This window comes from Narcine bancroftii, chromosome 3 (genome assembly GCF_036971445.1).
Source record: "Narcine bancroftii isolate sNarBan1 chromosome 3, sNarBan1.hap1, whole genome shotgun sequence".
Lineage (NCBI taxonomy): Eukaryota > Metazoa > Chordata > Chondrichthyes > Torpediniformes > Narcinidae > Narcine > Narcine bancroftii.
The window spans coordinates 332,653,621-332,681,328 of NC_091471.1; the positions used below are offsets into that span (position 1 = coordinate 332,653,621).

The following is a 27,708-nucleotide window of genomic DNA, read 5'->3' on the forward strand; positions in this document are numbered from 1 at the left end:
TGGAGCCCTTAGGAAGTAGTGATCACAACATAAGAGTTCAGTATCAAATATGAAAAGGAAAAGCTGATCATCAGGTGCATCAATATTTCAATGGAACAAGGGGAATTACAGTGAGATGAGAAAGGTACTGGGCCAAGTTGACTGGAAAAGTCAGCTCAGTGGAGGGACGGCAGAGCAAATTGGATGATATTTCTACAAGAAATAAGGAAAGTACAGGATAGATGTATTCCAAAAGAAAATTATAAATGGAAAAGTGGCACAAATTGGCTAACAAGAGAGGTTTAGGCTAAAATAAGGGAAGGCATAAAAGGAAAAAAATTAGTGGGAAAACAGAACTGGGAAACTTTTAAACACTTACAGAAAAGAGACAAAGAAAATCATTAGGAAAGAAAAGATGAATTATGAAAGGAAGTTGGCAAATAACATAATAGCAGAAGACAATAGCAGTATACCTGATAGTCAGAGGTCTCAGGGAATAGAATTAAGTAGTCAGGATTACTAGAGAGATAGTACTTAATAAGATAAATGGACTAAAGATAGATGTCTCCCGGACTAGAAGAGGTCCACCCACAGGTTCTGAAGGAGGTGGCCTTGAGATTGTGGAGGCATTGGAAATGATTTTCCAGAAATCAATAGACCCAACATGGTTCTGGAGGACTGGAAAGTCACAAATTTAGTTCCACTGTTTAAGAGAGGGAGGCAGAAAAAAGGAAATTATAGGCCTATTAGTCTGACGTTGGTAATCGTTGTTATTGGAGTCAATCCTCAAGGACAAGGTTATGAAATACCTCAAGGTACATGACATGATAGGTTCAAGCCAGCATGGTTTCATGAAAGGAAGATCCTGCCTGACCAACCTATTAGAATTTTCTGAGGAAATCTCAGGTAGGATGGACAAGGGAGAGGCTGTGGATGTTGTGTATTTGGATTTTCAAAAGGCCTTCCACAAGGTGGTGCATAAGAGACTGCTAAATAAGATGAGAGCCCGTGGAATTACAGGAAAGATATTAGATTGGGTGGAGCATTGGCCGATAGGCAGAAAGAAAAGGGTGGGGATAAAGGGATCCTGTTCTGGTTGGTTGCCGGTTACTAATGGTGCTCCGCAGGGGTCGGTGTTGGAGCTGCTTTTTTTTTACAATGTATATTGATGATGCTGGTGAAGAATGTGAAAGCTATATCAGCATTCGTTTTAAAAGGAATAGTGTATGAGTAAAGAGATGTTGATGAGGCTCTGTGGGGCACTGGTGAGACCTCATTTGGAGAACTGTGTGCAGTTTTGGGCCCCTTTATCTTAGAAGAAATGCAAGGGATAACATACAAGGAATGTTTTTCAGCTCTTGGACTCTATTCATTGGAGTATTAAAAAATGAGATGAGATCTCAGAAACATTTTGAATGCTGAAAGGATTAGTCGGTCAGAGTAGATGTGAATAAAATGTTTCCCTTGGTGGATGAATTGGGACAAGATGGTACAGGATAGAATTAGAAGGTACCCATTTAAAACAGATGAGAAATTTCTTTAGCCAGAGGGTCGTGGATTTGTTGCCACGTATGGTTGTGGAGGCCCAATAATTGGGGGAGTTTGAGGATGAGATTAATAGGTATCTAATTAGTCAGGAAACCCTGATATGGAGAAAAGGCCAGAAAATGGAACTAGATGTACATGGTGGAACAGACTCTATGGGCCGAATGGACTACTTCTCTTCCTTGATCTTGTGAACTGGCATTGGCAAGTTTACATGGAGTGGGAATCAGCATCAGTGAGCCAGATGCCAAACCATCAAGATCTCTGTATAGTGGATGTCTTGAGGAGCAGAGATCTTGCATCTTGGACAATATCATCCAACATCTTTAACAGACACCGTTAAAAGTCAAAAGCTGTTTGTCAAACGGCTGCTGCATTTCAATGTACCTGATTGGCAAATAAAAACCTTGGCCTCTCCTAATGTTACAAAAGGAGTGATTTTTAAATGAAAATTATTTCTAAGTTTAACTGAATAAACTTTTCGCTAATCAATTGACAAGTCTCGCAGCAGCAAACAGAAATGTTCACGATGCCAAGTATCAGTGTTCAAACAATTCATGTCATCCTCTGCTGTGGGCCTGGCTTCCTCAGCAGGTGTCTCGAAGTGCGGCATCCCATTCATCCGCACTCCTGACTGACAACTTCCTCCACCTTGCTCTTCTTTCTTTGGCTTGGCTTCGCGGACGAAGATTTATGGAGGGGGTAAATGTCCACGTCAGCTGCAGGCTCGTTTGTGGCTGACCAGTCCGATGCGGGACAGGCAATGGCTGCTGAAAGCATGAGGACCATCACCTAACTGCTATGCTGCAGGCCAGACATCACTGACACAAGTGTCTGTTTCTTGTCAATGCTTGGTTGGCCTGAGTTTTTGCAGGGAATACAATCAAGATCCCTTTATTGTCATTTACACGTTCACATAGTGTGGAATGTGGAGGATCATGTCATCTCTCCACTCTGAACTTGGTCAGAATGTGGATTGCGGAGGGTCATGTGATTGTAGTTATCTATCCGTGATTGGGTGTGTGTGTCCGTACATTACCTTTGTTGCAACTCCCCCACTCGTAAATAAAGATGACTGTTTAATTAACCTGACCTGTGTTCAGACTCGTTGTTTGTGGGACCTGTTGAACCTGTTTATCCACCCTGGCTACCCTTTACTTTCAATGGACGCTGTGTAACCTGCTGGGTTTCTCCAGCACAAACAGCAAAAGGGGGACCCTTAGAGACAGTGTCTGTGGATCCTGTCACCCCGCCCTCTCCTGCCTCCCCTCCCTGTAACCACATGGCCTCCTGACAAGCCCAGCGGTGAACCCGAGCTCCAGGCATCCAAGTCATCCTCCTCACAAATTTGAAAGCAGGAGAAAAGAATTTCATTTAAAATAGACCATTTATTGAAAACTAAAAAAGCATAAAAGATGCAAATGATGGAATTTTGAGCAAACAAAGAATTGCTGGAGGAGCTCACCTGTGGGTAGAAAACGGTCAATGACTCAGGTGTGAACCCTTACAAGACACGAGAAGGGTGATACTACTTATATAAAGGGGGTGGGAGTGTACCACCATAGAGATGAAAGTTGGAGAGCCCATTAGAAAGGGAGGATGGAACAAATATAAGAGGAGAAAGTGCAGGAGTTGGTAAGGAAGAGATGGAAATAGTGGAACAAAGATGGGGGTGGGGGTTACCTAAAATAGTTTAAAAAAAAAATCAATGCTCATTAAATTTAAGGCTATCCAAGGAGGAATACGAAGTGTTGTTACCTTACATTTATGTTTGGGCTCAGCTTATAAAAATAAATATTTTCAGTTTCATTCTATTTTTTTCATTGTATTTTCTATAAAAAAACAATAAAAAGATTGGAAAAGGAATAGTTTGTCACAGAGTAGATGGGCCAAAGGGCCTGCTTCTGTGCTGCAGTGTTCTGTACTTCGAAAGTGAAAACAGGCCTTGCAAAACTATCATTGAACAGTAGGGCAGGAAACAAGGAAAACATTTCCACTGCATTGTACACTCAGTCCCAAGAGCGAGAACAGAACAGAGAGCGTATAATGGATGTCAGATTGTTGACACAAAGAAAAACAAAGGGCTAATGCAGAGATATTCTATGTGAGAAAATTCTGAGGGGAGAGGCAGGGCTAATCAGCCACACAAAACAAGTTATGGAGGAACATTCTGCTGCAGGCATTTAGGCTGAGGTCAACCCAAGCAGGGTTGGCTCAGTACTTTACAGACAGACACAGAATGAAAGGAGTCTGTGTTCTTTCTAGTCCTGCCACGGCAGTGTCTCATTGTGAAACAGGAATGGAGACTCAAGCCAAAAACTATCAGCAAGCAACAATTTCAAGAGGAGTATTGTGAAACGGTTGAAGAGGAAAATAACTACTGGTAGTTTCAAAGCTGATGGACTGAAAAATGCAAGTGTGAGAACTGCTGACACGCTGATGTTGCTACATCACTATACGTTCCCCACAAAGCACCAGTACACAAAAATTGCACAAAAAATAGCTAGCAATGCTGTTGCACTCAACCCAGCAAATTTAAACAGTTGTTGAGGGAGAACATTCCTTCTGTTGAGGAAAGTTAAGGTTTTCAGACACAATGTCGGGAAAGAATAGCTCACACAAGAGTCATGTCGCAGGGTTCACTCGAAGATCTCAATGTTAGATTTTTTTTTAAAACAGGACCGCAGTCAGATGGAAGCAGGAAGCGGCAGGCACCAGTTCCATAGAACAGCCCAAGGATAGAAGAGAGTAAAACACAAAAGTCTGCAGACTCTGTGATTGTAGTAAAAACACACAGAAATGTTGGAGGCCCGAAACATCTGTGAGACTGGCTGAGTTCCTCCAGTATTTCCACCTGCTATTTCCTATGTTTAAGGCAATTCAGTGTTTGCTCATTTCCAAAGTCTCCTTGTGAGAATTATTCATGTAACACTTTACATCAGGAAAGCTCTATCTAATATTTTAAAGGGCCCTCTGTATCTACAACTGATGCTATGGATTTAAAGAGTAAAGAATTTCAAACTCTCAGGTGAAGCTCTGCTCAGTAACAGCCTCATCTCTACACTTTCCAGTGCGGTTACGTGTTTGGAGATTTCTCAGGAAACATTCAACAGCCAGTGAGTCCTCCGAGTTGTAGTACACAAGCGCCTCTGGAAGGTTTAGTAATATAAAATGTGGGAGTTCCATTGAATTTGTCCTGTTGAAGAAAGATAGGAGGTTATAACCTGTGAAGGGTTCATTGGTGAGTTGAAGTCACATTACCAAGTTGGGAGAAACTGGGGCATCACTACCACTCAATCCAGCTTCCCAACTGGGCATCACCACATACCAACAGACACATCCTGGAACCTGAAGTCAAGATCTGCTGAAGGAACTCAGCAGGTCAAGCATTTGTGGGAGAAGAGGAATGGTTGACGGTTCGAGCCAAAACCTCTCTTGTTTCTCTACTATTGATGCTGCTTGAACTACTGAGTTCCTCCAGCAGATCTTGACTTGGCATCACATCACCTCATGCAACTTGGTTATTACTGCCCCAAGTGCCCCGCATAAATATCATCCCATTTCATCTCTGGGTGTTCCTCTCTGACCACGGCTTCCTTTGGGCTGATCCGCCTACAGGAAGGCCAGGGGGCAGCCAGGGAAATATAAAGTCGCAGAGCCCAGAGAATACCAAGGAACTAGAGAGACACTTTGCAGACAGTGCTCTGCTAATACAGTGCCAGCGATCCAGTTTAGAATCCCACGCTGTCTGTAAGGAGATTGTACATTCTCCCTTGTCTATGTAGGTTTCCTCCCACCTTCCCGTGGGGTTCAAAGTTCAAATTTATTGTCAAGAGTACATACATGACATCACATGCAACTTGGATAGTCTTTTATCTGTAGAATTTCTACTTACTAGAAGTGCAAAAAATTGTACTCAAGATACATAGACAAGAGAAAAATGCAAAAATAGAAATTTAAACAAACTAACTGCAAATACATTAAAAAAAATACAATAAAAAATAATGAGCAAAGTGAGTCTCCTTGAATGAGTTCCTGATTGAGTTTGTTGTTTAGGAGACTGATGGTGGAGCTGTTCCTGAACCTGGTGGTGCGAGTCCTAGACCTCTTTCCTGACGGTAGCAGTGAGAACAGATGTCAGAATCAGAATTTATCATAAACAAGTCACAAAATTCAGATTTTTGTGGCAGCATTGTAGTGCATTCATATTGTGAACCATCTTACAATAATAGAAAACATAATAAAAATGAGTAGTGTCCCGCGTGGCGTGGATCCTTGATGATTGCTGCTGCTCTCCGACAGCAGCGTTCCATGTAGACATTATCAATGGTGGGGAGAGCTTTGCCTGCGATGTGCTGGGCCACGTCCACTACCTTTCGCAGGACTTTCTGCTCAGAGGCATTGGTGTCTCCATACCAGACTGTGAGCACAGTTTCCACAGCACATTTGTAGAACTTTGCCAAAGTTTTCAATATCAGACCAAATTTCCACAAACTCTTGGGGAGGTAGGGGCGCTGATGTGCTTTCTTCTCGATGACGTTAGTGCTTTGGGTCCAGGAATGTAAATTTGCTCCCCCTCTCCGCTTCTGAGTTCCCAATGATCACTGGATCACTTCTGGTTTTCCCTTCCTAAAGTCCAGAATCAGCTCCTTGAGTGCAAGATTTTTTGAGTACACCATGCAGCCAAGCTTTCAATCTCCCTCCTCTATGCTGACTTGTCACCTTTCTTTATACAACCCACTACCATGGTGTTGTCAGCAAATTTGTAGATGGTGATGTTGTCATACAGTTATCATTCCACAACTGCCCCTGCCTCAGAGCTGCAATTGCCTCAGAGAAAGTTCAACTCCAACTTTCTCCTTCCGGAATCAGCATGACCATTATCTTCACTGTGCAACAGCGCAAAGTGCACGAGACAGCACTATACGTGGCCTCACAAAAGCCTTTGTCATCTGAGAGTTCTTCCAACCTTTTTGAGCATTCTCAGAACTTCATCTTCACACAATGTCTGACCCAATCCTGGTGTCTCGCAAGGATGTGTCATCACCCTTCTGTAATTAGTCTTTCTGCTCCTCATCTTTCCCAGGCTTCCCACTGGAATAAAGATAATCAACAGGACAGATCTGAAATTGTTTAAACTCAAGTCTGTTCTGGAACCAAAGCCACTTCAATGTCTGAAGGAGACACAGCAACTGGAAGACATCTGCCAGTACCCACATTTGAAGGTGAACCACTGCCTCCTCGTTCACTGACACAGGTTAATAGAATTCATTGTCTCTCTCCAAAACCTCTACCATCCTACTCCTGCTGCACGTCACACCCCACCCCACTTCACCGTGTAGCGGTTAGTGCAACACTATTACAGCAGGTTCTAACCCGGTGCTGTCTGTAAGGATATTCTCCCCATGTCTGCGTGGGTTTCCTCCAGGTGCTCCTGTCTCCTCCTACTCTTCAAAATGTACGGGGGTTGTAGGTTAGTGGTGTGTAATTGGGTGGCATGGGCTCATGGCAGACTCTAAATGAGTTATAGAGCCCCCCACCCCCACCCAGCTGCAGCTCTAGCATCATGTGATTTCATCTCCATGCTCTATAAGCACACACATTTGTCTGTTACGTCGGTAGGAGGGGGAAGTGTGAAGGCGGCACCCGGAGAAGGTTCATGGCAGGTATGGCACCCATTCCCCCCACACCCAGTGAGTGAATCTTCAAACGTCAGTTTGTGCCCCTTCCCGCAGCTACCATAATGCCCCCAGTTGGACTTGTTCTGGATTGTGGATGAAAATGTATGTCTAAATTTAATTTAAAGTACAAAACACAAGCGTGCTGGAAAAACTCAGCAAATCATGCATCATTCATAGAAAGTAAAGGGTTTCGGGCCTGGGCCCTTTGCCAGGCATCAGAAACAAGTAGTAGCTTTTGATCTTTTGTATGCACCAACAGGCCTTCTACAGCATGTCTGAATAGTCTGATTACTCCAGAAGCTTCCAATAATAGAACAAAGAATAGTAAGGGCCCTTTGGCCCATGACGCTGTGCTGACTCCACATCAATCTAACCCTCTGATCTCCTTATAATATCTGCAGCAGTGCCCGGAAAGGCTCCAAAGCAAGAGAGAAACAGACCATTGGGCCTCAAGTGATCCAGAATGTCCATGTTGGGAGACTTGTTGATGAATCCCATTCCCATGTTCAGCATGGCACATGAACCTCAGCTAAAACCATTCTCCATCCCAGGATCTTCAATTTACTCAGCACCCACAGCTCCTTGGGGAAGTTAAGTCCCCCATCCCTTAGATTTCATAGGTACATTACTGAGTTCGTATTTTAAGATGGCTTTGGTTTATGAAGCTATGCAATTAAAGGCATTTGGATCTAAATTTGTGCAGACAGAGGGAAGCTGACCAGCATGTAGGAATGCCCTCGGCGTTCCTAACCTCTCCCTCTTCTCTCATTACCTTAATTCGCTGAATTGTTTCCTCCACAACTGCAGCTTCCAGTAAGGTAACTGTACAACCTCCGAAGCCTCCACCAGTCATCCGGCTGCCATAGACCCCCTCACCATCCATTGCCGCAGCAACCAGATCATCCAGCTCCTGGCAACTCACATTATAATCATCTCTGTAAAAGTGAAGACCACAGAACAAAAGGTATTATTCATGGATCATCTCTCACCACTTCATTCTGCCTCAAAGACAAACTCAAGGTCGAAGCCCTTATCTTCCCAGTTCCATATTCTTTTATATTCATCTCACAAAAACTCATCAAGTGCTCCTTTAATGCAAGACTGCAACAAGGAATAATTTACAGAAGCACACTGTTACTTCTTTGAGACCTTTAAGGGACAGCACAGTTAACGCAGCAGTTAGCGCAGCACTGTTACAACACCAATGATTGGGACCGGGGTTTGAATCTGGTGCTATAATAATAATAATAATAACAATTACAGCACGGAAACAGGCCATTAGGCCCTTCTAGTCCGCACCGAACCAAACACCCCTTTCTAATCCCACCTCCCTGCACAATGCCCATAACCCTCCATCTTCCTCTCATCCATATACCTGTCCAACCTTTTCTTAAATAATACAATTGACTCCGCCGCCACTATTTCTCCCGGAAGATCATTCCACACAGCTACCACTCTCTGAGTAAAGAAGTTCCCCCTCATGTTACCTCTAAACCTCTGCCCCTTAATTCTTAACTCATGTCCTCTTGTTTTAATCTTTCCTCCTCTTAACGGAAATAGTCTATCCACATCCACTCTGTCTATCCCTTTCATAATCTTAAATACTTCTATCAAATCCCCTCTCAACCTTCTACGCTCCAAAGAATAAAGACCCAATCTGTCCAATCTCTCCCCATACTCCAGATGCTTAAACCCAGGCAACATTCTGGTAAACCTTCTCTGCACTCTCTCCACTCTGTTTATATCCTTCCTATAATTAGGCGACCAGAACTGCACACAGAACTCCAAATTAGGCCGCACCAACGTCTTATACAATCTCAACATCACCTCCCAACTCCTATATTCCATGCAATGATTGATAAAGGCCAGCATACTAAAAGCCTTCTTCACCACCCTATTCACGTGAGTTTCTACCTTCAGGGAACGATGTACCGTCACTCCTAAATCTTTCTGCTCTTCTGTATTCCTCAATGCTCTCCCATTTACCACATATGTCCTATTCTGATTCTTCTTACCAAAATGAAGCACCTCACACTTATCAGCATTAAATTCCATCTGCCATTTTTCAGCCCACTTTTCTAAGCAGCCCAAATCCCTCTGCAATCCTAGAAAACCTTCTTCATTATCCACTATTCCACCTATCTTAGTATCGTCTGCATATTTACTAATCCAATTCACCACCCCATCATCTAGATCATTAATGTATATAACGAACAACAATGGGCCCAATACAGATCCTTGAGGCACACCACTGGTCACCGGCCTCCAACCTGACAGACAATTATCCACTACCACTCTATGGCCTCTCCCTTTCAGCCAATGTTCAATCCATTTGACTATCTCAAAATTTATACCTAAAGACTGCACCTTCCTAACTAACCTTCCATGTGGTACCTTATCGAAGGCCTTACTGAAGTCCATATAGACAACATCCACTGCGCTACCCTCATCCACATTCCTAGTCACCTCTTCAAAAAATTCAATCAGATTGGTCAAACATGACCTTCCTCCCACAAATCCATGTTGAGTACTCCTGATCAGACCCTGTCTATCCAGATGTTTATAAGTACTATCTCTAAGAATTTTCTCCATTAATTTACCTACCACAGACGTCAAACTTACAGGCCGATAGTTGCCAGGCTTCCTCCTTGAACCCTTTTTAAATAACGGAACCACATGCGCAATGCGCCAATCCTCCGGCACTATCCCCATATCTAATGACATTTGAAAAATTACCGCCAGAGCCTCTGCTATTTCCTCCTTCACTTCTCTCAATGTCCTGGGGAAGATCCCGTCTGGTCCCGGAGACTTATCCACCTTTATATTCTTCAAAAGCCTTAAAACTACACCTTTTGTAATCTCTATATTCCCCATATTTACCCAATTTGCTTTTTTTATCCCACATCTCCCAATATCCTTCTCCTTAGTGAATACCGAAGAAAAGAAACTGTTCAATATCTCCCCCATTTCTCTAGGTTCCACACACAGTTTTCCACTCTGATTTTCTAAGGGACCAATTTTGTCTCTAGCTTTCCTCTTACCATTAACATATTTGTAGAACTCTTTTGGATTTGTTTTCACCCTGCTTGCCATAATTTTCTCGTACCTTCTTTTAGCTTTCCTAATTCCTCTCTTAAGATTCCTCTTACATTCAATGTATCTTTCAAACATCTCCTTAACTCCATGCTTCTTATATCTAATGTACGCCTCCCTTTTTCTTCGAACCAAGTTTCCAATATTCCTTGAAAACCACGGCTCTCTCAAACCTTTTGCCCCTCCTTTTAACCTAACAGGAACATAAAGCTTTTGCACTCTCAAAATCTGATCTTTAAAAGACTTCCATCTCTCTACTACATCCTGCCCATAAAACAAATTGTCCCAATGCACACCCTGCAAGTCCTTTCGCATCTCCTCAAATCTAGCTTTTCCCCAATCAAAAACCTCAATCCTTGGCCCTGATTTCTCTCTTTCCATAATGACATTGAAGCTGATGGCATTATGATCACTGGACCCGAAGTGCTCGCCAACACTAACCTCCGTCACTTGACCCATCCCATTTGCCAACAGTAGATCTAACACTGCTCCTTCTCTGGTCGGCACCTCTACATATTGTTGTAAAAAACTATCTTGCACACATTTCACAAACTCTAACCCATCCATTCCTTTCACAGAATGTGTTTCCCAATCTATATGTGGAAAATTAAAATCTCCCATAATTACAACCCTGTGCTTATCACAAATATCTACTATCTCCCTACAGATTTGCTCCTCTAGGCCTCGGTCCCCTCCGGGTGGTCTATAATACACCCCTACAAGTGTAACCTCTCCTTTCCTACTCCTCAGTTCCACCCAAATAGCCTCCGTGGATGTGCCCTCTAATCTATCCTTCCTAGGCACCGCTGTAATATTTTCCCTGACAAGCAATGCAACCCCACCTCCTCTTGCCCCTCCGACTCTATCACACCTAAAACAACGAAACCCAGGAGTTTGTAAGGAGTTTGTAAGTTCTCCCCATGTCTGCGTGGGGTTTCCCCAGGGTCTCCAGTTTCCTCCCACCGTTCAAAACGTACTGGAGGTTGTAGGTTAATTTGGTGGCAGGGGCCAAAAGGGCCTGTTTCTGTGCTGTAGGTCTTCAAGATTTAAATATTTAAACCTGGAGCTGAGGGGTGACATTAGTGGTTTATAAAAATCTCAAGATGCACAGATAAGGTGAACAGTGCTGTCTTTACCCCAAGGTAAAAGAGTCCAAGTTTGGAGGGCATACATTTAAGGTGAGACTTGAAGGACAGCTGAGGGGAAGCATTCATGCTGTACGACTCTATGAGAGGTGGGACAAAACCGTAATACCTGGAGATCAAGTGTAAAGTCAGAATTAGAAAGCACTTAATAGGCCTTTTGGCCCAATTCATCCATGCTAGCCAAGTTAGTATTCTTGTCCCATTTGCTTGCATTTAGCATCTATGGTGGCTACTTTATGCATGCATCACTTGGTCCACTTTGCTGGCAGCTTCCACCCCTACTGCAAATTCACTTGGTCCATCTCTAGCAACACTCTCCACTTTCTTGATCTCTGTGTCTCCATCTCAGGAGACAAGCTATTGACAGACATTTTCTCCAATCCAACCAACTCCACAGCTACCTCAACTACCTCTTCACACCCCGTCCCCTGTAAGAATTCCATTCCTTTCTCTTAATTCGTCACATTTGCTCCCAAGATGAGGTCTCCCTTGCCAGATCGTCCGAGATGTTCTCGTTTTTCAAGAGTGGCTTCTCTTCCACCACCATCAACTCAGCCCTCACTTACATATCCTCTATTACTGACACATTTGCCCTAGCCCCCTCTGTTCCCACACGCAACATGGACAGGATTCCCTTATCCTCACCTACCACCCCGCTAGTCTCTTCACTTTCTGTCATTTATTACATGATCCCACCACATCTTCCACAGAGATCACTCCCTCCATGACTCCTTCATCCATTCATCCCTTCCCACCAATCGCCCCCTTGGTACCTACCACTGTGACTGGAGGAGGTGGTCCACCTGGTCTCCCACAATTTGGGACCCCAAACAGTTCTTCCAATGAAGCAACACTTGTGAATCTGCAGGGGTCATCTACTGCATTCAGTACTCCTGTTTATGGTCTCCTCTACATTGGAGAGACTGGACTCAGGCTGGGCGATCGCTTCATTGAGCACCTCGGCTCTATCCTCTGCAATAGTGTGGATCTCCCAGTGGCCACTCAATTTCCCACCCCATTCCCTTGCTGACATGTCTGTCCATGGTCTCATGCATGGCCAGACTGAGACCACTCACAAATTGGAGGAACAAAACCATCTGGCACCCTCCAACCGGATGGAATTAACATCAGTTTCTATTCAGCTTCCCCATCTTTCCCTGTCTCCTTTCCTCTCTCCCCTTTTCCCAGTTTCCTTTTCCCCAGCTCTTTTACAGAGCCAAACCCCCACCCCCTTGACAATTCTCACCTTTCCTCTCTCCTGTCCTCATCTAATTAATATCTTTTAGATGTTAATCTGTACTCCTTCTCTCCAGTCTTTGAATTCAGTCCCACAGTGGTTATATACCTTTACCTCCTATGGACTCTGCGAGGCCGGCTGAGTTCCTCCACCATTTGTTTTTTTTTAACTACAACCCATCACACTATCTGCAGCTATTCTATTTTTTTTAAAACTTCTCCTTGGCGAAGGTGAGCTTCCTCGGGGGGGGGGGGGGGGGTGGGAGGCAACACCCCAGCACCACGATCAGAGAACTCCACCAGGATGCGCGTAAATGCATTGTCGGTCAAAGCAATGTTGAGGTGGGGGGGGCAGGTAACTTGGCTTCCCCCAGGGGCGTAGTTTGAAAAGCCCTGGTGTGCATCAAACTCTTTAAGGTCCACTAACAGGCAAGCAGTTGCGCCACTGCTGCAGTCATGCATGTCCACGTGAACTGGTTGCTGCCAAAACGGAGAGAGATGGTGCAGGTACCGAAGTTGTTAAGGTGGTGCTGTTTGTTGCCCTCAGTGCCGGGCCTAGCTTGCTGTTCCAGGTCTCGTAGTCCGGGGTGTGAGGGGTGGAGGACACTATTTCAGCACTGGGGTCAATGAGGAAGTGCCTTCCCGACAGAGTCCCACACGTGGGGGAGGCTGTCACAATGGCCATTGCCACAGCCATTAATGACGATTGGTCATGGAGTTTCTCTGAAATGCACAGGGTGGGCGGCATCAACGGGTGCCTGCACCCCATCGTTGGTGATAGTAACAGCACTAGTGGATAAGGGAGTCCACTTGCCTCTGCATACTGGCCTTGTTATTGGTTGTGTGCGGGGCCTAGCGATCTGATCCACTGAGGGGATGCTTTCTTTCTTTATTTCCTGGGGTTGCTGAAGTCTTCATTGGTGAGCAAGAGTCGGGATATTCGCGGGCAGTTGCTCCAGGAAAATCTGCTCAAAAAGCAGACAAGGCCTATGTCCCTCAGCAAAAGCAAGCATCTCACTCAGGAGGGCAGATGGGGCCCTATCCTCCAATCCGCCCATGTGCAACAATCAGGTGGCATGCTTGCACTTTGAGAGCCTGAAGAGGCAGGACAATAGCTCTTTGAGGGCATTGTATTTGCCTTGCTCCGGAGACTGCCATAGGAAGTCAAAGACCCTTCCTACCCTGTCCTGGTCAAGCAAGCTCACCATGTAGTAGTAACGTGTGTCGTCAGAGGTGGAACTGGGCCTCAGCTTATTCGAACCACATGTGAGGTAGTGACGCCTAGAATGTTGGCAGCTTCAATGAAACCCCATGAAGAGCTGCTTGGTCTGTCATCTTCGGATCCAACTGGCGGTTGGACCTGTCGGGGTCACCAATGTAGCATGCGCGCTACCGCGAAATGTGGAAAGAACGACACACACCAAAGAAGTCGAAATCGAAAACTGGTTTACTGCACTGGAAACTCAGCTTATATTCTCTCCCCATTGCTGACGACAGGAGTGACATCACGACAGTACCAGCCTCAAATTGGTCGATGTTTCCGCTGTTGCTCGTTGCTTCCCACCATGCAGGTTGTATCCTGAAACTAAGGTCGTTGACTCCCGTTCGTCGGCCATCTTGTGTACCAGGTCATGTCCAGATTAGCAGGCTGCTACCACCCATATATTCCTTAAAGTACTAAGTCCACTCTACTCAGTAACCCTCTATTTTTTCCCAATCCATGCCCTTAATCTTTCAGCCTCCACCACCAACCCTGACAATGCATTCCAGGTACCCGCTATTCCGTGTAAAAATAAAATTACCTTTGATGTCTCCCTTAACCTTCTCTCGCTTCATTTTGTACAGACATCCTCTGGTGTCTGCTATTCCTGCCCTAGGAAAAAGGTGTTGGCTGTCCACCCTATGCCTCTCAGAATCTTGTCAGCCTCTAACAAGTCTCCTCTCATCCTTCTACACTCCAAAGAGAAAAGTCCCAGCTCTGAAAACCTTGCCTCTCAAGACTTATTTTCTAATCCAGGCAACATCCTGATAAATCTCCTCTGCACTAATTCCTTATTTTCCACATCCTTCCAGTAATGGGGTGACCAGAACTGAACACAATGTTGTAAGTGGGGTCTCACCAGAGATTTGTAGAGTTGCAACATGAACTCTCGACTCTTGAACTCAATCCCCTTATTAATGAAGTCCAGCATCCCATAGACCTTCATAACTATCTTATCAACTTACGCAGCGACCTTGAGGGATGTATAGATTTGGACCCCCAAGGTCCCACTTACTCATTCCACTTACTGCACCTTACCCTTTCCTACCTCCTAGACCTCTCCCTACCCACCCCCCTCTGCCTACTCCTCCCCAACTCCCTAATCCGCAGACCCCATCTTCCTTCCTCTCTAGTTACCCCTCTACTCTCCTCCTCCCTCTCCCATTCTCCTCCTCCTCCCTTAATCTTCCCCACACCCCACCTCCCCCAACTTCCCTAACCTCCCCAACTCCCTTCCTCTGCCAACCCTCCACCTCTTCTCTCCAATCTCCCCCAACTTTCTATCTCTACCCTCTGACCTCCCCAACCCTCCAAATCCCAACACCCTCCACAACATTGATACCATTCTAACCCGTTTGGTCTTTACTACTCTTTCTGACCTTCCTCTCTCTGAGGCAGAAGTGCTCGGTGATCAGCAGAGGCTTCATCCCCCTCCGCCAACACCTTAATGAATACCACACACGCCATGATGCAGAACTATTTTTACGTCGCCTCCGGGCTCATTTCTAGGACCGCGACTCTCCACACCGCACCCAAGACCCCTTCTCCTGCTTTAACCTCTTCTTCCTCCTGGTCACCTCGTCCAAGCTAGTGCCCACTCTGGACCTTTTTATTTTCAACTACCCCAGATACATACCCATCTCAACTTCACCACTCCTATCATATTCTAACCTTACTTCCTCTGAACGCTCTGCCCTTCAATCTCTCCACAACAATCCCAGCCTCACCATCAAACCCACAGACAAGGACGGTGCTGTTATGGTCTGGCACACTGAACTCAACCTTGCTGAGGCCAGAAGACAGCTCTCAGACATAACCTCCTACCTACCCCTCCCACAGGACCCCACCACAGCACATCAAGCCACCGTCTCCAATATCATCCCCAACTTCATCACCTCCCTCCTATGGCCACCAACCTCTCTGTCTCCCTTCTCTGTACTGCTCACTTTTACCTTCTATCCAAGATATAAAAACCCAATCATCCGTGGAGACCCATTGTTTCTGCTTGTTGCCACCAACCTCTCTGTTTCCCTTCTCTGTACTACTCACTTCTACCTTCTATCCAAGATATACAAACCCAATCATCCGTGGAGACCCATCGTTTCTGCTTGTTCTTGTCCCACCAAACTAGTTTAATCTTACCTTTACAAACTTTTCTCCCCTGTCGAATCCATCTCCAATTACATCCACGATACCTAAATCCCCTCTCTCCATCTCTTCAATGACATCAGATTCCCTGAGCTGGACCACCTCATCTTCACGATGGATGTTCAATCTCTTTATACCTCCATCCCCCTACAAAAGGTTTTAAAGCACTTCTCTTCTTTCTGGACCAGAGACCCGAGCAGTCACCCTCTATCACCAACCTCCTCTGCCTGGCAGAACTTGCCCTCACTAAATAACTTCTCCTTTAACTCATCTCCCTTCCTCCAAATCAAAGGAGTAACCTTGGGCCCCAGCTATGCCTGCCTACAGGCAAGACCCCATAACTACATCAGGGATGCCTCATACATCTACAATGAGTTTGTCAAGTTCATTCACTTCACAACCAACCTCAGCCCCTATATCAAACTCACCTGGTCCATCTCTGACAACTCTCTTTCCCCCCCCCCCCACCCCAACCCCCTTCCTGTATCTCTCTGTCTCCATCTCGAGAGACAAGCTTTCCACTGACATATATTACAAACCCACTAACTCCCTGGACTATACTTCCTCACACCCTGTTCCCTGCAAGGATTCTATCTCCTTCTCGCAATTTCTCTGTCACGGCCGCATCTATTCCCAAGATGAGGTTGTCCAATCCAGATCTACTGAAATGGCTGCCTTCTTCCACCACCATCAACTAAGACCTTACCCGCAACTCCTTCATTTCCCATTCATCTGCCCTGGTCCCTCTACCCCTCCAGACACAACAAACATAGAATCCCCCTCATCCTCACTTACCACCCCACCAGCCTCTGCATCCAACGCATTATCATCTGAAATTTCCGGCACTTACAAGAGGAGCCCACCACCACCAGACACATCTTCCCCTCTCCATCTTCTGTAGGGACTGCTCCCTCTGTGACTCCCACATGCACTAATCCCTCCCTCAGCACCTTCTCTAAGACTGCAGGAGGTGCCACACTAGCACCCACACCTCCTCCCTCACCATGGTCCAGGGCCCCAGACATTTCAAGTGAAGCAACATGTGTCACTTGTGTATCCACAGGATTGATTTACTACATTTGGTGCTCCTTTTGTGGCCTTCTCATCGGAGAGACTGGGAGATCGCTTCAGAGTACCTTCCTCTGTCCACTCCAGTGACAGAGACCTCCCAGTAGCCAACTATTTCAGTTCTATGTCACTTTCCCATAATCATGTCTGTCCATGGCCTTATGTTCTATCCCACCAAGACCACCAGCAAATTGGATGAAAAACACCTGATTTTTCCGTCTGGGAACTCTCCAACCAGATGGCATTAACATCGACTTTTCTGGGTTCTGCTAACCTGCTCTCTTCTTCCCCCTCCCCCGTGTTCTCCTCCCCCCCTTCCTTCTCTATTCACCCAGCCATCCCTCCACCCCTTGATCGCTGCTGTCCTCTCCCATCTCCATCTCCTACCTTTGCAGCCATACCTCCCACCAACTCTTTTGACCAGACGCTTTTGATATTTTTACATATCTTGATGAAGGGCTCAAGCCTTTTTAAACTTTGCTATATAAAGGACACTGCTTGACCTGCTGAGTTTTTACAGCTTTTGTGTTTTTATTTCAACCAGTGTCTACCAGATTTTCGTGTTTTACTTTTGGACCTCAAGGTCCCTCTGTTCATCCACTATAAACCTTGTACTCAGCCTCCTGGTTTGTCCTTAAAAAATGCATCACCTCACTTATCCGGATTGAACGCTATCTGCCGCTTTTCCGCCCAACTCTGCATCCTGTCTACATCCTTTTTTAACCTACGACAACCTTCAGCACCATCCACAACTCCTCCAACCTTCGTATCATCTGCAAATTTACTGACCCATCTTCCGCCTCTTCGTCCAAGTCATTTATAAAGATCACAAAGAGCGGGGCCCAAAAAAAGATCCTTGCAAAACTCCACTAGTCACTGACCTCCAGGCAGATTACTTTCCTTTCACTATTACTCTCTACTTTCTAAATGCAAGCCAATTTTTTATCCACCCAGTCAAGATTCCATGCCTCATGACTTTCTGATCAAGTCTCTCATCTCTCATGGGGGACTTTTTTGTCAAATGCAAGGTCAAATCCATCTCAGACTCCAAGATACCTCAGGGAATTGTGGCTCTGCACCATCAGCTTCCCAAACTGCTTGTAATTCCTGGAGCTCAGGGCTTTGGCTGCCTCCATTGTCCGGTTGATTTCACTGATCACATGACAGGCTCTGCGATACACTTCAGCCTCCAGGCAAGCTTTTGCAGCTGATGGAGGAATAGAGAGAGTTTAACAGAAGGGCAGAACAAGTGGGTGAATGAAGGGAATGAGAGAAATGGGATCCAGCTATAGGAAAAGTGAAGATAAAGAAGGCAGAGAAAAATATAAGAAAACTGGAGAAGGCAGGAGAGGGAAGAATCTGGAGAGTGGGATGATGTCGGAAAAATGGGGTGAGAGCATGAAAAGGAGAGAAGCAGAGAAATGTACCATTATAATTTGATTAATTTTGTTAATGCATACAAATACTTAACATTTAAAATAATAGCATTTAAAAACACATTTGAAAACCAATGCACTTTAATAACTCTTTCCTTTTTCAATATTTTTATTGTATTTTATATAATAGTACATACTATTTATATAAAGGAATGATGCACAAAACAAATACAAACTGTAATAGAGGAGAAAAGCACAACACAGAGAAATTTACAAAGTTTTGCTATAAATATTTAAATGAAACTCCGGCATTACCTTTCCCCTAATAGGTCTCTGCATATTACAAGTTTTACAGTATGGAATACTTCTGTTGAGGATCTCTTGTCCTGTACATTTTGATTTTTTTCTTTTTTTTCTCTCTTTTGTAGGGGGTTAGAGGGGAGGGGGGGAGGGGGGGCATAATAGAGAGCTTTTTTCTTTTTCTTTCTTTTTATATAGATACCACATATATTTGTAATGAATCTGTAATATTATATAATGGAATTTTTTTGTGGTTTTAAAATTTATAAAAATATTTTAAAATGTCAGAGAAAAAATATTTTTTCTTGTGCAACAGTATTAATCACAAGTAAATTGATAAAAAAACTAAAGAGAAAAAAAGATATAATTAACTAATCTAAACCCCAAACCATTCCTAACTTGTATGGGAATATAGAAAAAAAAACTGCCAATAAAAATAAAAAGAATAATAATTCTTAACATTCTAAAGGGATGTCAGAGCACCTTATTGACCATACAAGCTCCAGCAAAGAGCAACAAGATATACTGACTGTGTTAATTTTATTTTGGAAAACATCACATTTCAAGATCAAGGAACTGATGGTGAATGATCTACTTAAAATATTCATTTGGAGCTTGACGAATTCAGAGCTATAATGCCACATTGAAAATAACCACAATGTGTGTACACATCTTATTGATTCACGGACCTGCCGAGACTTTGACTTCTTCTTCTGCTGCCTCCACACCCATTTCTTTGGTAAGGAGCCCCTACCCCTTCACTGATGACCCCTACCTGCATCTCTGAATCTTTTACCCTCCTTCACTGTTTTATTTCTAATGGCTGATGCAGCATTAACCACCTCAACTTCTCCATTCCCTTCATCCATTCTAACCTCTCCCCTTCACCCCAACACACAGCACTCCCTCCCCTTCACCCCAACACACAGCACTCCCTCCCCTTCACCCCAACACACAGCACTCCCTCCCCTTCACCCCAACACACAGCACTCCCTCCCCTTCACCCCAACACACAGCACTCCCTCCCCTTCACCCCAACACACAGCACTCCCTCCCCTTCACCCCAACACACAGCACTCCCTCCCCTTCACCCCAACACACAGCACTCCCTCCCCTTCACCCCAACACACAGCACTCCCTCCCCTTCACCCCAACACACAGCACTCCCTCCCCTTCACCCCAACACACAGCACTCCCTCCCCTTCACCCCAACACACAGCACTCCCTCCCCTTCACCCCAACACACAGCACTCCCTCCCCTTCACCCCAACACACAGCACTCCCTCCCCATCACCCCAACACACAGCACTCCCTCCCCATCACCCCAACACACAGCACTCCCTCCCCTTCACCCCAACACACAGCACTCCCTCCCCTTCACCCCAACACACAGCACTCCCTCCCCTTCACCCCAACACACAGCACTCCCTCCCCTTCACCCCAACACACAGCACTCCCTCCCCTTCACCCCAACACACAGCACTCCCTCCCCTTCACCCCAACACACAGCACTCCCTCCCCTTCACCCCAACACACAGCACTCCCTCCCCTTCACCCCAACACACAGCACTCCCTCCCCTTCACCCCAACACACAGCACTCCCTCCCCTTCACCCCAACACACAGCACTCCCTCCCCTTCACCCCAACACACAGCACTCCCTCCCCTTCACCCCAACACACAGCACTCCCTCCCCTTCACCCCAACACACAGCACTCCCTCCCCTTCACCCCAACACACAGCACTCCCTCCCCTTCACCCCAACACACAGCACTCCCTCCCCTTCACCCCAACACACAGCACTCCCTCCCCTTCACCCCAACACACAGCACTCCCTCCCCTTCACCCCAACACACAGCACTCCCTCCCCTTCACCCCAACACACAGCACTCCCTCCCCTTCACCCCAACACACAGCACTCCCTCCCCTTCACCCCAACACACAGCACTCCCTCCCCTTCACCCCAACACACAGCACTCCCTCCCCTTCACCCCAACACACAGCACTCCCTCCCCTTCACCCCAACACACAGCACTCCCTCCCCTTCACCCCAACACACAGCACTCCCTCCCCTTCACCCCAACACACAGCACTCCCTCCCCTTCACCCCAACACACAGCACTCCCTCCCCTTCACCCCAACACACAGCACTCCCTCCCCTTCACCCCAACACACAGCACTCCCTCCCCATCACCCCAACACACAGCACTCCCTCCCCATCACCCCAACACACAGCACTCCCTCCCCTTCACCCCAACACACAGCACTCCCTCCCCTTCACCCCAACACACAGCACTCCCTCCCCTTCACCCCAACACACAGCACTCCCTCCCCTTCACCCCAACACACAGCACTCCCTCCCCTTCACCCCAACACACAGCACTCCCTCCCCTTCACCCCAACACACAGCACTCCCTCCCCTTCACCCCAACACACAGCACTCCCTCCCCTTCACCCCAACACACAGCACTCCCTCCCCTTCACCCCAACACACAGCACTCCCTCCCCTTCACCCCAACACACAGCACTCCCTCCCCTTCACCCCAACACACAGCACTCCCTCCCCTTCACCCCAACACACAGCACTCCCTCCCCTTCACCCCAACACACAGCACTCCCTCCCCTTCACCCCAACACACAGCACTCCCTCCCCTTCACCCCAACACACAGCACTCCCTCCCCTTCACCCCAACACACAGCACTCCCTCCCCTTCACCCCAACACACAGCACTCCCTCCCCTTCACCCCAACACACAGCACTCCCTCCCCTTCACCCCAACACACAGCACTCCCTCCCCTTCACCCCAACACACAGCACTCCCTCCCCTTCACCCCAACACACAGCACTCCCTCCCCTTCACCCCAACACACAGCACTCCCTCCCCTTCACCCCAACACACAGCACTCCCTCCCCTTCACCCCAACACACAGCACTCCCTCCCCTTCACCCCAACACACAGCACTCCCTCCCCTTCACCCCAACACACAGCACTCCCTCCCCTTCACCCCAACACACAGCACTCCCTCCCCTTCACCCCAACACACAGCACTCCCTCCCCTTCACCCCAACACACAGCACTCCCTCCCCTTCACCCCAACACACAGCACTCCCTCCCCTTCACCCCAACACACAGCACTCCCTCCCCTTCACCCCAACACACAGCACTCCCTCCCCTTCACCCCAACACACAGCACTCCCTCCCCTTCACCCCAACACACAGCACTCCCTCCCCTTCACCCCAACACACAGCACTCCCTCCCCTTCACCCCAACACACAGCACTCCCTCCCCTTCACCCCAACACACAGCACTCCCTCCCCTTCACCCCAACACACAGCACTCCCTCCCCTTCACCCCAACACACAGCACTCCCTCCCCTTCACCCCAACACACAGCACTCCCTCCCCTTCACCCCAACACACAGCACTCCCTCCCCTTCACCCCAACACAGAGCACTGCCTCCCCTTCACCCCAACACACAGCACTGCCTCCCCTTCACCCCAACACACAGCACTCCCTCCCCTTCACCCCAACACACAGCACTCCCTCCCCTTCACCCCAACACACAGCACTCCCTCCCCTTCACCCCAACACACAGCACTCCCTCCCCTTCACCCCAACACACAGCACTCCCTCCCCTTCACCCCAACACACAGCACTCCCTCCCCTTCACCCCAACACACAGCACTCCCTCCCCTTCACCCCAACACACAGCACTCCCTCCCCTTCACCCCAACACACAGCACTCCCTCCCCTTCACCCCAACACACAGCACTCCCTCCCCTTCACCCCAACACACAGCACTCCCTCCCCTTCACCCCAACACACAGCACTCCCTCCCCTTCACCCCAACACACAGCACTCCCTCCCCTTCACCCCAACACACAGCACTCCCTCCCCTTCACCCCAACACACAGCACTCCCTCCCCTTCACCCCAACACACAGCACTCCCTCCCCTTCACCCCAACACACAGCACTCCCTCCCCTTCACCCCAACACACAGCACTCCCTCCCCTTCACCCCAACACACAGCACTCCCTCCCCTTCACCCCAACACACAGCACTCCCTCCCCTTCACCCCAACACACAGCACTCCCTCCCCTTCACCCCAACACACAGCACTCCCTCCCCTTCACCCCAACACACAGCACTCCTTCAGCCTCTCCCAACACACAGCACTCCTTCAGCCTCTCCCAACACACAGCACTCCTTCAGCCTCTCCCAACACACAGCACTCCTTCAGCCTCTCCCAACACACAGCACTCCTTCAGCCTCTCCCAACACACAGCACTCCTTCAGCCTCTCCCAACACACAGCACTCCTTCAGCCTCTCCCAACACACAGCACTCCTTCAGCCTCTCCCAACACACGGCACTCCTTCAGCCTCTCCCAACACACGGCACTCCTTCAGCCTCTCCCAACACACGGCACTCCTTCAGCCTCTCCCAACACACGGCACTCCTTCAGCCTCTCCCAACACACGGCACTCCTTCAGCCTCTCCCAACACACGGCACTCCTTCAGCCTCTCCCAACACACGGCACTCCTTCAGCCTCTCCCAACACACGGCACTCCTTCAGCCTCTCCCAACACACGGCACTCCTTCAGCCTCTCCCAACACACGGCACTCCTTCAGCCTCTCCCAACACACGGCACTCCTTCAGCCTCTCCCAACACACGGCACTCCTACAGCCTCTCCCAACACACGGCACTCCTTCAGCCTCTCCCAACACACGGCACTCCTTCAGCCTCTCCCAACACACAGCACTCCTTCAGCCTCTCCCAACACACAGCACTCCTTCACCCTCTCCCAACACACAGCACTCCTTCACCCTCTCCCAACACACAGCACTCCTTCACCCTCTCCCAACACACAGCACTCCTTCACCCTCTCCCAACACACAGCACTCCTTCACCCTCTCCCAACACACAGCACTCCTTCACCCTCTCCCAACACACAGCACTCCTTCACCCTCTCCCAACACACAGCACTCCTTCACCCTCTCCCAACACACAGCACTCCTTCACCCCCTCCCAACACACAGCACTCCTTCACCCCCTCCCAACACACAGCACTCCTTCACCCTCTCCCAACACACAGCACTCCTTCACCCTCTCCCAACACACAGCACTCCCTCCCCTTCACCTCCTCCCAACACACAGCACTCCCTCCCCTTCACCCTCTCCCAACACACAGCACTCCTTCAGCCTCTCCCAACACACAGCACTCCTTCAGCCTCTCCCAACACACAGCACTCCTTCAGCCTCTCCCAACAAACAGCACTCCTTCAGCCTCTCCCAACACACAGCACTCCTTCAGCCTCTCCCAACACACAGCACTCCTTCACCCTCTCCCAACACACAGCACTCCTTCACCCTCTCCCAACACACAGCACTCCTTCACCCTCTCCCAACACACAGCACTCCTTCACCCTCTCCCAACACACAGCACTCCTTCACCCCCTCCCAACACACAGCACTCCTTCACCCTCTCCCAACACACAGCACTCCCTCCCCTTCACCTCCTCCCAACACACAGCACTCCTTCACCTCCTCCCAACACACAGCACTCCCTCCCCTTCACCCCCTCCCAACACACAGCACTCCCTCCCCTTCACCCTCTCCCAACACACAGCACTCCTTCACCCTCTCCCAACACACAGCACTCCTTCACCCTCTCCCAACACACAGCACTCCTTCACCCTCTCCCAACACACAGCACTCCTTCACCCTCTCCCAACACACAGCACTCCTTCACCCTCTCCCAACACACAGCACTCCTTCACCCTCTCCCAACACACAGCACTCCTTCACCCTCTCCCAACACACAGCACTCCTTCACCCTCTCCCAACACACAGCACTCCTTCACCCTCTCCCAACACACAGCACTCCTTCACCCTCTCCCAACACACAGCACTCCTTCACCCTCTCCCAACACACAGCACTCCTTCACCCCCTCCCAACACACAGCACTCCTTCACCCCCTCCCAACACACAGCACTCCTTCACCCTCTCCCAACACACAGCACTCCTTCACCCTCTCCCAACACACAGCACTCCCTCCCCTTCACCTCCTCCCAACACACAGCACTCCCTCCCCTTCACCCTCTCCCAACACACAGCACTCCTTCACCCTCTCCCAACACACAGCACTCCTTCAGCCTCTCCCAACACACAGCACTCCTTCAGCCTCTCCCAACACACAGCACTCCTTCAGCCTCTCCCAACACACAGCACTCCTTCAGCCTCTCCCAACACACAGCACTCCTTCACCCTCTCCCAACACACAGCACTCCTTCAGCCTCTCCCAACACACAGCACTCCCTCCCTTCACCCCAACACACAGCACTCCCTCCCTTCACCCCAACACACAGCACTCCCTCCCTTCACCCCAACACACAGCACTCCCTCCCCTTCACCCCAACACACTGCACTCCCTCCCCTTCACCCCAACACACAGCACTCCCTCCCCTTCACCCCAACACACAGCACTCCCTCCCCTTCACCCCAACACACAGCACTCCCTCCCCTTCACCCCAACACAGCACTCCCTCCCCTTCACCCCAACACACAGCACTCCCTCCCCTTCACCCCAACACACAGCACTCCCTCCCCTTCACCCCAACACACAGCACTCCCTCCCCTTCACCCCAACACACAGCACTCCCTCCCCTTCACCCCAACACACAGCACTCCCTCCCCTTCACCCCAACACACAGCACTCCCTCCCCTTCACCCCAACACACAGCACTCCCTCCCCTTCACCCCAACACACAGCACTCCCTCCCCTTCACCCCAACACACAGCACACCCTCCCCTTCACCCCAACACACAGCACTCCCTCCCCTTCACCCCAACACACAGCACTCCCTCCCCTTCACCCCAACACACAGCACTCCCTCCCCTTCACCCCAACACACAGCACTCCTTCAGCCTCTCCCAACACACAGCACTCCTTCAGCCTCTCCCAACACACAGCACTCCTTCAGCCTCTCCCAACACACAGCACTCCTTCAGCCTCTCCCAACACACAGCACTCCTTCAGCCTCTCCCAACACACAGCACTCCTTCAGCCTCTCCCAACACACAGCACTCCTTCACCCTCTCCCAACACACAGCACTCCTTCACCCTCTCCCAACACACAGCACTCCTTCACCCTCTCCCAACACACAGCACTCCTTCACCCTCTCCCAACACACAGCACTCCTTCACCCTCTCCCAACACACAGCACTCCTTCACCCTCTCCCAACACACAGCACTCCTTCACCCTCTCCCAACACACAGCACTCCTTCACCCTCTCCCAACACACAGCACTCCTTCACCCTCTCCCAACACACAGCACTCCTTCAGCCTCTCCCAACACACAGCACTCCTTCAGCCTCTCCCAACACACAGCACTCCTTCAGCCTCTCCCAACACACAGCACTCCTTCACCCTCTCCCAACACACAGCACTCCTTCACCCTCTCCCAACACACAGCACTCCTTCACCCTCTCCCAACACACAGCACTCCTTCAGCCTCTCCCAACACACAGCACTCCTTCAGCCTCTCCCAACACACAGCACTCCTTCAGCCTCTCCCAACACACAGCACTCCTTCAGCCTCTCCCAACACACAGCACTCCTTCAGCCTCTCCCAACACACAGCACTCCTTCAGCCTCTCCCAACACACAGCACTCCTTCAGCCTCTCCCAACACACAGCACTCCTTCACCCTCTCCCAACACACAGCACTCCTTCACCCTCTCCCAACACACAGCACTCCTTCAGCCTCTCCCAACACACAGCACTCCTTCAGCCTCTCCCAACACACAGCACTCCTTCACCCTCTCCCAACACACAGCACTCCTTCAGCCTCTCCCAACACACAGCACTCCTTCACCCTCTCCCAACACACAGCACTCCTTCACCCTCTCCCAACACACAGCACTCCTTCACCTTCTCCCAACACACAGCACTCCTTCACCCTCTCCCAACACACAACACTCCTTCACCCTCTCCCAACACACAGCACTCCTTCAGCCTCTCCCAACACACAGCACTCCTTCAGCCTCTCCCAACACACAGCACTCCTTCAGCCTCTCCCAACACACAGCACTCCTTCAGCCTCTCCCAACACACAGCACTCCTTCAGCCTCTCCCAACACACAGCACTCCTTCAGCCTCTCCCAACACACAGCACTCCTTCAGCCTCTCCCAACACACAGCACTCCTTCAGCCTCTCCCAACACACAGCACTCCTTCACCCTCTCCCAACACACAGCACTCCTTCACCCTCTCCCAACACACAGCACTCCTTCAGCCTCTCCCAACACACAGCACTCCTTCAGCCTCTCCCAACACACAGCACTCCTTCACCCTCTCCCAACACACAGCACTCCTTCAGCCTCTCCCAACACACAGCACTCCTTCACCCTCTCCCAACACACAGCACTCCTTCACCCTCTCCCAACACACAGCACTCCTTCACCTTCTCCCAACACACAGCACTCCTTCACCCTCTCCCAACACACAACACTCCTTCACCCTCTCCCAACACACAGCACTCCTTCAGCCTCTCCCAACACACAGCACTCCTTCACCCTCTCCCAACACACAGCACTCCTTCACCCTCTCCCAACACACAGCACTCCTTCACCCTCTCCCAACACACAGCACTCCTTCACCCTCTCCCAACACACAGCACTCCTTCAGCCTCTCCCAACACACAGCACTCCTTCAGCCTCTCCCAACACACAGCACTCCTTCAGCCTCTCCCAACACACAGCACTCCTTCAGCCTCTCCCAACACACAGCACTCCTTCAGCCTCTCCCAACACACAGCACTCCTTCAGCCTCTCCCAACACACAGCACTCCTTCAGCCTCTCCCAAA

General features: G+C 49.0%; 1 protein-coding gene across 1 annotated transcript; it reads right to left on the reverse strand.

Annotated features, from left to right (window-relative positions):
- Positions 1–2,892: 2,892 nt before the first annotated feature.
- LOC138756579 (galactokinase-like) lies at positions 2,893–18,392 on the reverse strand. Its single transcript, XM_069923012.1, has 3 exons — positions 18,213–18,392; positions 7,978–8,140; positions 2,893–4,720 (listed from the first exon to the last, which is right to left on the reverse strand). The coding sequence occupies exons 1-3, from the start codon at positions 18,290–18,292 to the stop codon at positions 4,631–4,633; spliced, it is 333 nt and encodes a 110-aa protein (XP_069779113.1). The 5' UTR covers positions 18,293–18,392; the 3' UTR covers positions 2,893–4,630.
- Between the last annotated feature and the right edge of the window lie 9,316 nt (positions 18,393–27,708).